The 13,322-nt window shown below is 37.2% G+C and overlaps 1 protein-coding gene across 2 annotated transcripts; it reads left to right on the forward strand.

Annotated features, from left to right (window-relative positions):
- Positions 1–835: 835 nt before the first annotated feature.
- On the forward strand, positions 836–11,423 carry rbpja (recombination signal binding protein for immunoglobulin kappa J region a). Of its 2 annotated transcripts, none has more exons than XM_067404429.1 (11): positions 836–933; positions 1,764–1,802; positions 1,900–1,995; positions 2,559–2,724; positions 2,818–2,992; positions 3,082–3,219; positions 4,431–4,543; positions 4,751–4,891; positions 5,170–5,325; positions 5,521–5,624; positions 6,975–11,423. In XM_067404429.1, the coding sequence occupies exons 1-11, from the start codon at positions 914–916 to the stop codon at positions 7,318–7,320; spliced, it is 1,494 nt and encodes a 497-aa protein (XP_067260530.1). In that variant the 5' UTR covers positions 836–913; the 3' UTR covers positions 7,321–11,423. The 2 variants fall into 2 exon arrangements, with proteins under 2 accessions (XP_067260530.1, XP_067260531.1); XM_067404430.1 differs by lacking the exon at positions 836–933 and adding an exon at positions 965–1,020.
- Positions 11,424–13,322: the final 1,899 nt, after the last annotated feature.

Below are 13,322 nucleotides of genomic sequence, written 5' to 3' on the forward strand. Positions count from 1 at the left end.
GATTTTCTTTTTCTTTCTTTTTTTATTGTTTTTTACATCGATGTAAAGCACACTGGTCAACTGGTGTTGTGTGTAGTTGTGCTATAGTAATGAAATTGACATTGACTATTTTATAAATAACAACAACAAAAACATCTCAGTTTCACAGTGAACCATGTATTTGTTAAGTAAGAAATGGAGTTTAGTGACTTTTTTTTTTTAGTTCATTTTTGTGAGTGTGCATGTAACAGATCAAAGCCACTTAAATATGAACCTACTTCTTTTATTATGTGGCCTAGTATTGGGAATATTTTATCCTGTTGATATCAGATATATTTTCTCAGTCATCCACTTATGCTCATTTTAACACTTGTTTCCACGGTGAAGCAATACTGCCATCTTGTGATATGAAAACAGTTTAGTGGGTATTACCGATCCATTGCATTTATCACACTACATTATGTAGGTTTGTACTTTATAAGTGCTTTCATAATGATTACTGAAACGTATGCAACTGAACTATTCTTAAAATATTACATTCTTATTTTTAATAACAACATACATGCTCCACGTCAGATCAATATTTCCTGGTGTCCCTGAGCTTCCTTCCTTCCAGAAATCTTTTTCTCACGGCCCTCGCATAAAAGGTGCGGTCTGTCTTCCCATCGTGAGAACTTTCACACGCGTTTGGCTGGCAGCCGTCCGCAGCTTACTCTCGCGATGACAAGGGACTCTCTCTCATACGCTTCCATAATAAGCGACAGGGAATTCTCGCGTGACTTCAGAACTTTCCCACGCCTGTAACACCCCCCACCCTTTCCTGCATGATTTCTCACAGTGCCCCTCCCCCTCGTCTAAATGCAGTCTTTTGCAATGTGGTGCGGAGCGGGGGAAATCTCGCGATTGTTGGCGTTATTAGAGAGAGTTGGTGAAGATGGCGCCTGTTGTGACAGGGTAAGCAGCGAAATTATTAACGGACGGGGCATGGAAAAGTCACAGCTAAAATAAGTTTTGCCTGTTTAGTCAAGATAACTTGCTTTGGTATATTTTTCTATATCACTGGTTGTGTGTTTCTGCGCTGGTTCCCCGTTTCGGCGTACTTTTGTGTGATTTTTGAGGTTTTCAACGATGGTCTCTTTTATTCAGTTAGCCGCTTAGCTTTTAGTTAGCTGATAGATTTTCAGCAGTTTTCCATAAACACTGAATGCTACGGAGAGCTAATATTTAATTGTAAATACAGTAAGGTTGTATTGACTGCGTGTTTTGAAACTTTAACATACTTTAAGCTTAAAAATACATGTATAATAATTGAGCCAACTTGTGAGTTGGTGTACAAGAGAGGGAGAGAGAGAGAGGGAGAGAGAGCAGGTTAGCAGATGTTAGCCAGCCAAGTTAGCCAGTCCATAACAGAGACTGGGAACTTTCAGGGGGATTCAAAATGTTTCTTTGTTTCATGTCAGACTTTTCAGTTAAACTACCTTTAGCTTAATAGTGTGTATTTGTAGTATCTCTTTACTAATATGTAAAATGCATATGTTTCTATTAACTTTTATTTTTATTTTGCCTCTCAAAACCTAGTGAGCTGTCTAAATAGACAGCAGAGTGTGGCATCTGATGCACGTTTAAACTTGTTTATCCTGCCAAAACAATGCTGTCTAGGTAGACAGATCACTAAGCTGTGGCAGCTTTGTTTGCCAGCATTATTGTTAGTATTTGGTAGACTAAATTATATAAGTGATGAATTGTGAATTGTGTCTTGACTGTGTTGTAAATTTGCTTTGCAGGAAGTTTGGGGAGCTCCCTCAGCCAAAGCGTTTAACAAGGTAAATGCACTGTGAAGTCCATGTGTAAAGTTTATCAAATGCATATTAGGAAATTACAGCTTAAATAAACTTTCTATTTTATTGTGTGGTTTTGCAGAGAGGCCATGCGCAACTACTTGAAGGAGAGAGGAGATCAGACAGTCCTCATATTGCATGCAAAAGTCGCACAGAAATCGTACGGCAATGAAAAAAGGTGTGTGATAAGTTGTAGTTGTTAACATATAATTAGCTAATGTGTGTTTTAGACTGTAAAGTAAATAACCATCATGTTTAATACACATTTGTGGTCTTGTTGTGAGTGATTAATCAGTGCCCATTATTCTAGTGATGAAAATGTTTAGTCTTTGTTATTCGTTCATCAAAATGCTCCTTTTTTGTCTGATATCATTAAGACGTAACAGTCACTGGTTACACCTGGCATTAACATGAATTTAAATAAAAATAATGAAGTGCACAGATATATTATTTATAGTAAATACTGTAATATTCCGTCAATTATTTTGATTTCATGGTGACTTTATATAGACCTCAGTAGAGATGTTAATGGGGTTGTAAAGATTGCTGTTTACAGTCAAGTCCTTTAACAATTTTCTTGTTAAATTTCTTGTTGACTAAATTAAGTCAGGTCTAGTTAATGCATAACGTCTGCAAATTACATGTAAATGAAGGTAGGGAGAGTTATGTAAAATCAGATTTCTTATACAAACATTGAAGTGTATTGTTCTTTAATCAGTTCAAATTCTCTTGGACTCTTAGATTCTTCTGTCCTCCACCATGTGTGTACCTGATGGGTTGTGGCTGGAAGAAAAAGAAGGAGCAGATGGAGAGAGAGGGCTGCTCGGAGCAAGAGTCTCAGCCATGTGCCTTTATCGGCATTGGAAACAGTGAACAAGAAATGCAGCAGCTCAACTTGGAGGGCAAGGTGCTTTATGGATTTTATTAAGGCAACGCATATATTGTAACCGCTCTTTAACTTCATCTTGTCGTCATTATCTTATGTGCTTTGCTTCTGCAGAATTTTTGCACAGCAAAAACGTTATACATTTCTGACTCGGACAAACGTAAGCACTTCATGCTGTCGGTGAAAATGTTCTACGGGAATAGTGCGGATATCGGTGTCTTCCTCAGCAAACGAATCAAGGTCATCTCCAAACCTTCCAAAAAGAAGCAGTCACTGAAGAATGCAGACCGTGAGTCAAAAGAATTTCTTGCTTATGTTGCTAAATGAGATGATTTGCCCATATTTTTTGCTTAGCTCGTTTTTTTTAATGTCTCTTAGTGTGCATAGCTTCTGGGACGAAGGTGGCTCTCTTTAACCGCTTGCGGTCTCAGACTGTCAGTACGCGATACCTTCATGTGGAAGGAGGAAACTTCCATGCTAGTTCACAACAGTGGGGAGCCTTCTACATTCATCTATGTGAGTCATTCACCACAAGTGTCTATTAAACACAATATACTAGGGGAGGGAATATTTTGGTACGTCACGATTCGATTCAAATAAATTCTTGAGGTCGTGATTTGATTTAAAAATCGATTTTGATTTGAAATGCATAGAATTGATTCTATTTTACTGGTTTGTGTTACTTTTCCTTTTTGACTAAAGTAGACAGTTAAATGACATTTATTTTGTTTTTCTTCCCATTTTAGTCAACCCAATATTCTAAAACAAATGCCATTTAAGCTGACTGCAATCATTACACACATGACATGTCTTCTGTAATAATAATAATGCAAGGTTAATTTTTGATATTAAAAACAGGAACAAAGAAGCACATTAGAAACAGTAGGACAAATACAATAGAAAAAGCATACAAATTAAATAATAGTTTTCAGGTACAGTAGCCTAGGTTTATTTAACGTAGTAAGAAATTCTTCAGAAATTGAATAATCAAATGTAAAAATAAAACGTAGAGTCTTCACTGTGTGAATTAAATATAAATTGATTCATATTAAAGGTACAAAAGTGATTCAGTCAAAAGCAGTGATTTAAAAAAAAAAATATATATATTTTTATTAACATTAATGAAACTGCAACCGATTGAGGCTGCTGTCCCTTTAAGAATGAATTCATGGATCTAATTTACTGTTACACATCCGATTTTCTCCTAAGTGTTTAGGTTTGCGTACGACATAACAGACTGTTTATGTGAATACTCCACATGATGTGCATTTTGACATAATTGTGTGTGTATTTGACCATGCAAACGCAATAAGCTGTGAAAGAACTGAATTTAGCATTGCATGCATCTGAGAGGCGGCATCTGAGCTGCTATGTTCCATCAGCGCGAGTCCTTTTTTACGGTTTATTGTGATTAATAACACTCTGTGTCAATAACTTTTAGTACTACGAAGTTAAAGAAAAGTAACAATTTAGAAAATTGATTTTTGACATTTGTGAATCGATGCAAATCGTTAGAAGATAGAATTGCTGTGTGAATCAATTTAATTTTCCCCCCACCCCTAGAATATACTATATTAAAAATGGTAGCAAGGCTTGACATTGAGCCTAGTTGCAAAGTTCATTACATCTAATGAAAGAATCTGAAAGTACCTGTCTTTTAATTTTTTGAATCTGCAGTTTTTATTTTTTATTATGAATTGGTAATAATGTGTAATTTTTAACTTCAGTGGATGATGATGAGTCAGAGGGAGAAGAGTTTACAGTCAGAGACGGTTACATCCATTACGGTCAGACGGTGAAGCTGGTGTGCTCCGTGACAGGCATGGCTCTACCCCGACTGGTAAGCTATTATGCACCAACGTTCATCATGATGATAATTAAAAGGGCTGGGCTAAGAAAGCGTGTCCTGTTCAATCAGGGAATGATGATGTGTAGTTGTGTCACTCTGAATTGACGTCATGTATTTTCTTTGTGCAAATATGTTTGTGTAATGCTGTGGACATTGCAAGTATTTTTCGAAAGTGAAATGTTGCATGTTTGTGTGTAGATTATTCGTAAAGTGGACAAGCAGACCGCGCTAATGGATGCCGACGATCCTGTGTCCCAGCTACATAAATGTGCCTTCTACCTTAAAGATACAGAGAGGATGTACCTCTGCCTGTCACAGGAGAGGATAATTCAGTTCCAGGTCAGTCCATTTATGAGATGAATACAGTTTTAAAATCTTTAAATCAAGACTTGCTTTATTATTATTTTTTTTTGGATTTATTTTTTTTGCCACAGATGTAAAATAATGCACTATAATTGATGAAAACATATCATCTCTTTTAGAATTGCAATGAAAATAAAATTCCCTCTTCTCCAAATTAGTCTTTGAATTCTCCTCTTAATTATTTTTAGGCTCTATAATCTTTTTTTAATAGTAAACAATTAAAATGTTTTTTCTCAACACTGAACTACTCTCAGGCAACACCCTGTCCCAAAGAAACAAACAAAGAAATGATCAACGATGGGGCGTCATGGACAATCATCAGCACAGATAAAGCAGAGTACACTTTCTATGAGGGAATGGGCCCTGTACCCTCACCTGTCACACCCGTGCCTGTTGTTGAGAGTTTACAGGTAATGCACGCAGTCACACTCAAGGCTTTAAAGGCGCTGTGAGCAATTCCAGACGTTTTTCTAATATCAACACACAACATCAATGGCTATATTATAGTTGTTATATTATGTTATAGTTGTATATTATGTTAAAAGAGCATGGCAAATCTGCCATGTTGTCTGTAAGAAAGTAACCTTGAATCCTGAATGTTGTAGCTGAATGGAGGAGGAGATGTTGCCATGCTGGAACTAACAGGACAGAACTTCACACCTAACCTCAGAGTCTGGTTTGGAGATGTGGAGGCAGACACTATGTACAGGTGAAACCAACACAACAATCACAGTGCTGTCCACATCACTGCAGAGGCTCAACCTTAATTTTAAAAAGTGACGAGAATACGTTTTGTGTGCAAAAACAAAACAAATCTGTTCTCTTCTGTTGACCTAGTAAACACAGTGCAGTGCTTCGGGGGTTCAACTTCAGGACGCCGACTCAGTATTGGTCGACGCTGTACATGTGAGCAGCACGACGAGCAGCATGTAGAACCCAAAGCACTGCACTGTTTACTACATCAGCTGCGTCTTATGGGTTTAGAACAATGAGGATGAGAGGATGAGGATGACAGAATTTTCATTTTTGGGTGAACTAACCCTTTAAATCAGGACTGCCATAAAACGGGTTGGATTCATGCTGTCCTTGAGGTGTAATAGGAGGATTCGTATTATGCACACAATCTTTTTTGCTGGTTTTTATTGGTATTTTGGTTACACAAAAGTATCTTGTTATTCAAAACATAAACTCTTGTAGCTTCTCTTTGGGCTGCCCTTTCACAGGAAGGAAAGAATAAAGGCCAGAATAATCTTCAAATCAAAATCCAAGAATTAACATGTGTGATATAATTTCGAACAAAATGAAGTTTCAATGGTGTTCATTTCAGGATTTTGAAACAGCTTGCCAAAGCAAACTTCCTGGAAAAGTTCACTCTGGCTTATAAAACGCTTTCGAACTACCATTGGTCCATGGCGATTACTTAATAAGTAGGTGTGTTCTGAGGCTCTGCCACCTTTGGCATAGAAATCTTCTCCAGTTCGAAATCCGTTTAATCTGTTGATGTCAGATGTCCACAAGCGGCGATGTCAGGATGTTCGCTAACAGTATACTGCTGCTCACATTTTTCGATCTCTTCGTTTTACCCCTGAAGCAAAGAATGAAAACTGAGAGTGTATCAGGGCCTTAAGAACATATTTAATATATACAGTCAAACCAAAATTTATTCAGACACCTTGAACATTTCATTCATTATTACAGTTTATTTATTATAGTCGGTAAAAAATGGTAATTAAATATTACAAAATCTCAGAGTTAAACTGTGTCAGAAAAAAATTAATCATAATTATGTCAGATAACACTTAAGCTAAACATGGTCATGTCAAAGTGTCTGAATCATTTTTGGTTCCAAATTTTTATCAGTTTTACTGGTAGTCCACTGTAATTTTTGGGTATAATATATCACAGTGATGTATATAATATACCCTGTGATGTATATATCCTTTTGTTTTCCTTTGAGACTGCGTAATGTATATTTGTCAGAAAAAGCATTGCAAATATATTGAGAATATCCAGTACATAATTGTCAGTAATTCATACGTACACATCCCGTTTCCTGCAGGTGTGGCGAAAGTGTGCTCTGCGTGGTTCCTGACATCTCTGCGTTCCGTGAGGGGTGGCGTTGGGTTCGGCAGCCAGTGCAGGTTCCTGTGACTTTGGTCCGTAATGACGGCATCATCTACTCCACGGCTTTGACATTTACCTACACGCCGGAGCCGGGACCGCGCCCTCACTGCAGCGCTGCGGGAGCCATACTGCGGGCCAACAGCAACTCCTCCACCTCTCCATCTTCATCTTCCTCATCCTCCAGCCTACTGCTGCAGTCAGCTATCGACAGCCAGGCGGGATACGCAGCAGCAGGAAGCGTGTCTTCATCTTCCTCTTCCTCGGCTATGTCTGTCTCCTAACCTGGGAATCTTGGTGCGCGTTTGCGTGTGCGAGTAAGTGAACCTTTGTGAGAGATTCGTCAGTTCGTAGACTTCCTGCATAGATTCACGGGATACCGATCACAAAAATGGATAATGGTGCCACAGAGAGAGAAGCAAAAGAGAGACAAGACTTCACACAAAGACTGGACAGAACAAATGAAGGCATCTCTTTTCTTTTCTCTCTCTTTGTTGCGGTTCTTTTTCAATCTGTTTCCTCGTGTCAGAGGAATTGGCAACAGAAGTGATGTTTGCCATGGATCAAGATGCCACAGGATCAATGCATTAGCCTTACATGAAAACAAAAAACAATCAGTCAAAAAAGAAAGAAAAAAAACACCTTCAAAACAAAGCCTTTTCTAAGTAATGGCTTTGCGAGATGTTGTTTTCTACTAAAGGGCTTAATGCACTGTTTCGCCAGGCTTGGAAGAAAAGTTATCATAGTAATATAGTTTTTACGGACCAAGGAATATTATTATTATTATTATTATTATTTTTATTGATATATAATTTTATAAGCTTTAGCTAAGGTACATTTTTCACCTTTTTAAGTTTTATAACATATAGTAAACTTTTGTTACCAAATAGTTTTGTATATTTCTTGTGAGCATTTGGGCTCAGAAGGAAGAGGTTCATGCGTTTTGAAAGCCTGAACTCATAGCTGCCTTTACTCCTCTTGGCAAATGCCTTAAATCTTCTGGAGTTTCACCAGACCCATGTCTCTTTTGTAATAATTTTTGTCATGTATATTAGTCCCATTCTCTTATTTTTTTTTTATTTTTCTCCACTAAACCGAGGTGTAATATTGATGCCATTTTTGCGTATTTGGGAGAAGGTGATTCTTCTGCTTCTTTAAACTTTTCTCATATGAAGTCTTTAACACAAAAGCTTTAACTGACTTTGCTGGTACGCCTTACGTGCCATATCGTACTCATCAGATACACATAGCCATTGATCTGGCCCTTTTTCATTGGCTCTAGATGTTTAAACTGCCAACATAAAAACATCCCACACCAAATGGATTACCTTTAGTTGGATGTAAGCACACAAAATTCTTCTGTTGCTTTTTTTTGGTGGTCAACAATTTCTAGTTAATTGGTTTATTCAAATCCTGTGGTAGGGAAGGACTGTACAAGTCTTGTTTGCATATCATTCATGCTTTCGGTGTCATGATTTTTATTAGTATCATACTAAAATCAGTGTGTAGGAAAATTGCTGCTTTGTTGTCATGTGGTTAAACCATATAGAGAAAGGAGTTTGGGGATTCTGTAAGTACAAGTAGCCCTGACTGTTTTTGACTACGAATGAAATGTTTGGTGTTTTTCAGTGCTTTTAGATGCCAACCAATTAGTGGTTTGCCTGCCTGACTGACTAGTTGAATAATTGGTCTTATAGAAGCCTTGTAATTGGACTGGTTTCTCGTTCACCGTACCCTGATCAGACATTTTACTTAGGAGTTTACATAAGGTGTGCTCGGCTAGATAACTGGAACGAATTGCTTTTAATATATGTAGTTAACCACTTTTCAACTAAATGTGGCATCTTAAAAACACTCATACTGGGATGCTCAAATGGATTTTCACACTTAAAAGTCATTGCTTTGTTCCGAAATAGGGATTTCATTTGTTACAATGTTGCATTTTCTTCTTGGTTCGGTTCACTTTCACAAAGCAACATTTCAAATCGTACCAAAATGTGTTTATGCAAATTACATGCAAGTAAAACTGTACTCCTATTGGTCAGAGTTTCTCAGCGTCATCCATCAAGATAATTGACAAGTTCGCTCCATGAGCTTATTGCGGCTTTATTTGTAACTGTCGAGACACACGGCAACGATACGAATGTAGCCACTATTCCAGATGTTAAATACTATATTCGTATTAATGCTGCGGTAAAATCAAACACGCTCTATCTGGATCTCCCAGTGCTGTCTAGTAGGCTAACTGTCGAGATGCATGCAAACACTATAAATAATGTTATAATGCAACTAGAGCGAGAATCGAGGCTTTGTCGGGACAGCATTCTTGCACGGAGAAGCATAATTACACAACATTTTAAGATGAAGAGGCGCTCTTTGGTTTTCAACTGCAGTAACTAAAGTGCTCACTCCAGAATCAAACACTGCTGCATTTTATATAACACATTTCCTGTTATCAATTGTGATATTGTTTGGTCCGTTGGGTCGGATTGCTTTCACATCTCAAGCGAACCTTGCCAGAGTTCATCTGCAATCAGGCCGATTGTTTTGGTGCGGATCCGAGCAAGATTGCCGTTTTCACATATGCCTAAAAGAACCGAACCAAGAGAGAAAACGCACCAGGTTCCTAAACAAATGCTCAGGTGTGAAAGCACCTGTAAATGTGTATGGTTGTACTAAAAATCTAGATAAACTAGTCAGCCTGACTAATTGACAAGTTTGTCTTTGAAACCATTGGTGTCAAGCTGAATGGAAATAACAGTAAAAAGCACTTATCGCATTGCTGCGTGAAGATGTTTGGTTCGTAGGGTACAGGAAACAGAATATTATCTTACCTTTCATATGCTTTGATTTATGAAACTGCAGAAGTGACCCGGCCTTAATGTACATAAATGACCCCTATTAAATTGACAGTGCCACATGTAATTTTTTTTCTTTTTTTGTTTGTTTAAAATGTTTAGTACCAAATGTTCACTTCTGTAATAGCTGTAGTCTAAAGCAAACTAAAAATGAGGCCTTAAACCACTACTGCTTAATTACAGGATCTGGTGATAAGATATTACACTACAAATTATGCTTTTTTTGTAAAAAGGGCATGGTTTTTTTTGTTTTATACCTTTTTCAAGTCACAGAGAAAGTCATCTCAAGTCTGCTTTCTGTGTATCTTTTGTTTCTTATTTTGTCCTGTTTAAATATTTCCCCCCACCCAACTCTATATGCATTGTTTGATCAGAGAGAAAGAGACACTCATGAAATAGTGTGCTCTGGAATTTGCTTTCAATTGGTATGGACTGCATTTTGTTACTGTTTGGGATTTTTATAGGAACAAAAGTAGTAGTTCCACAATGGTTTTGGTTCTTTTAATTTATCAGTTTCTTCCATGGCTAATATTAATATATGAGTTTGTCTAAATATTATATTGATCATTTTATATAATTTTTTTTTTTATTATTGTATAATGGTATGAAATTATATTAATGGTTATGTTAAAATTTTTAAATTTCTTCCATGATTGAGGGAAAATTACTATGAAAAGTCTTTTGTATGTCACTTCTTTTTAATTTTTAAATAACTTTTTACATTTCTTTTTAAACTGTCAGGCCTTGTTTCCCAAAGAAACTTTCTTTGGGAGAAATAAAAGCCAAAACCCAGTAATTCTTGCAAAGCCATTAACTTGTATCTATTGTGAGCTATTTCATTCAATTCCTCAATCAGGGAAGAATATTAAACCATATCACGTGGAAGTGCCGAAATGGAAACTGCCAAATCTAAAGGTCAAATTGTGAAGGTAACACAACCTTTCCATGTATGTTTTCAGTGTTATTTTTCGTCTTGTATCCCGTTTGTCTTCCAGAGTGTTCGAATCAGAGGATCTGAATGGTTAATTTCAAGACTAACCATGTTGAGTTTCATTATTACTATCACATAAGTTAGTTAGTTTGCCTGTCACATGTGCCACTGTGCTTACATTGAGCAGAAACTAGTGTATTAGATCACTGTTATCTTTGTCGGTTTTGTCTGTAGAAAAAAAAGGTGTGAATTGGTGTCTGTTTTCTCAGCCGTTTCAACGGATTGTTTTACATTTTGGAAGTTACCAGCCTTTGCCAAATGGCTACCAGCCATTCTGGTTTCGAGTGCATGCTCTCTAGCAGATTTGAACTGTATTGGTGCTGTCTAACTCCTAAAGGGCCAGTGTATCTATTGCTTTCGGAATGGATCACTAAACACTGTAATAGATTCAAAAAGTGTCAAGTTGTTCATTTATTGTTGTCTTTATGGTGTTAAATTGAGTGCATGATACAAAACCATCAAGGAGATTGCAATACTGTTCCATGACCACTGTGTGTTTTAAAGGAATGGTTCAGCCAAAAACAAAAAACCTGACAATGTTTCCTCACCCTCAAGCCATTCCAAATGTGTTTTAAAGAATGTTTTGGCTGTTTTAGTCAAAGCAGTGAGTCAGCTATTTGGGGTTACCCAGTTTGGAGTAAATGCAGTTATTTTAAAAAAAATTTTAAATCCAGTTTTGAGTACAAATCTTTGATCAAACACCCTGATCAAAGTGAGGTAGTCATGTCAGATGCTTAACTGAATGTTTGTTGCTTTATGTATACATACAATTTTCATATGTTGTACAGTATAAATAACCTTGTGCTACAAAAAGTGTTCCCAACCCTGGTCCTGGAGTACCCCAATTTAGATGTCTCCCTAATCAAACACAACTGATGCAACTCATCAGCTTGTTAAAGATTCCAAGGCTAAACACTCTTAAGCACTTCCCCCTCGAGGGAATCCCTGCCACCATTTTGAAGTGTGTTCAACGTCAATGGACAGTGGACAAGTTAAGTTTATTTGGACAGACCCTCGATTTTGACTGAGGGAGCTAGGCTACGAGTCTGGAGCGCACTTCAGGTAGATCCATAGACGACAATGCAAAACTATACAATTAATTTACTCACACACCTTACCCGATCCAGACGATGGAGGGAAAAGTAGTTTACAGTTATAAGTTAAGTAAAGTCAACTCAGCAGTTTAGAAAAGCTATACTGAGGTAAAACCGCATGGCTCCAGAGCAGATTGAAGTGATCAAGGGTTCCGCCAGTAGTGGGCACTCATGCAACTTTAGCAATGACGCATATGAGTGAACAAGATGGATGGAGATTAGTAAGGGAAGGGCATAAAAAAGTTAACTTAATCACAGCCCAAGACCTCAGGTGAGTGTTTCAGATAAGATCAGTGTTGGGGAAAGTTATTTTTAAAAGTAATTGCGTTATTTAGTTACTTTTTATGGAAAAAAAATACTTTTTCTCAAATGTAAATGCCCTTTCACACTGGCAAAAGTGAAATGAGTAAGCTTCAAGCTGATCACAAATGTGATGTTTATCTAAAGTTATTTTTGCTTATTGGTTGAATTGGATCATCGAAGGTCAGCAGCAAAGACATTGGTTAATAAAGTGAGATTAAATACATAAAGTATATTTGTTTAATATACGTAATTCTCGCAAGTATTGTGCAATATTCTGTGATTGAATTTCACAGTTTTTATTCATTTTGAGGAATACTGACTTTTTGTGCGAGATGAGTAAATGCATGTTCACATTTAGTCACAATAAGCATCATGTTCACACAGCGCACACAACACCTCTGCACTTATGCTGCCTTCATGTGCCTTCATCAGAAATTTGATAATTCCCACTTCTGAAGTGATTACGAGCTCATCGCATTCAAGTTTCGAAATGGGAGCGCGTTCATGTGCAGTTTTTACCTAGGAAACTCGTATTAAGATAATTCCGAGAGCATGTGAAGACCGCATTACTCACAATTTCTCTCAACATGGGGACGGGAGATCTGTCAGTCCATACATGGGAAAACAAAGTAACTTGCATTACTTATTTGAAAAAGTAACTCAGATATTTTGTTGTAAATGTAAAAGTAATGCGTTACTTTAGTTACTTGAAAAAAGTCATCTGATTACATAACTCCGATTACATACTTGTAATGCACTACCCCAAAACTGGATAAGGGACATATCCAAAATGTGTAGTGTTGGGGGTACTCAAGGACCAGGTTTGGAAAACACTGCACAGGAAACACTGTAGTAGTAGTAAGGTGGTATACCATTCCGAACATACCTACTGTTTACCACTCTCACTGGTCGCAATATAAATTGAGATGCAAGTCACAGTAGGGAAGTGGATTGACTTACATTGTGGTGTGCCAACAACAAATTGGCCCTCATTACTGCTAAGACTCTTGAAATGATAATTGAAGTACCTCTGAACTCTC

This window comes from Chanodichthys erythropterus, chromosome 12 (assembly GCF_024489055.1).
Source record: "Chanodichthys erythropterus isolate Z2021 chromosome 12, ASM2448905v1, whole genome shotgun sequence".
NCBI classification, from domain to species: domain Eukaryota; kingdom Metazoa; phylum Chordata; class Actinopteri; order Cypriniformes; family Xenocyprididae; genus Chanodichthys; species Chanodichthys erythropterus.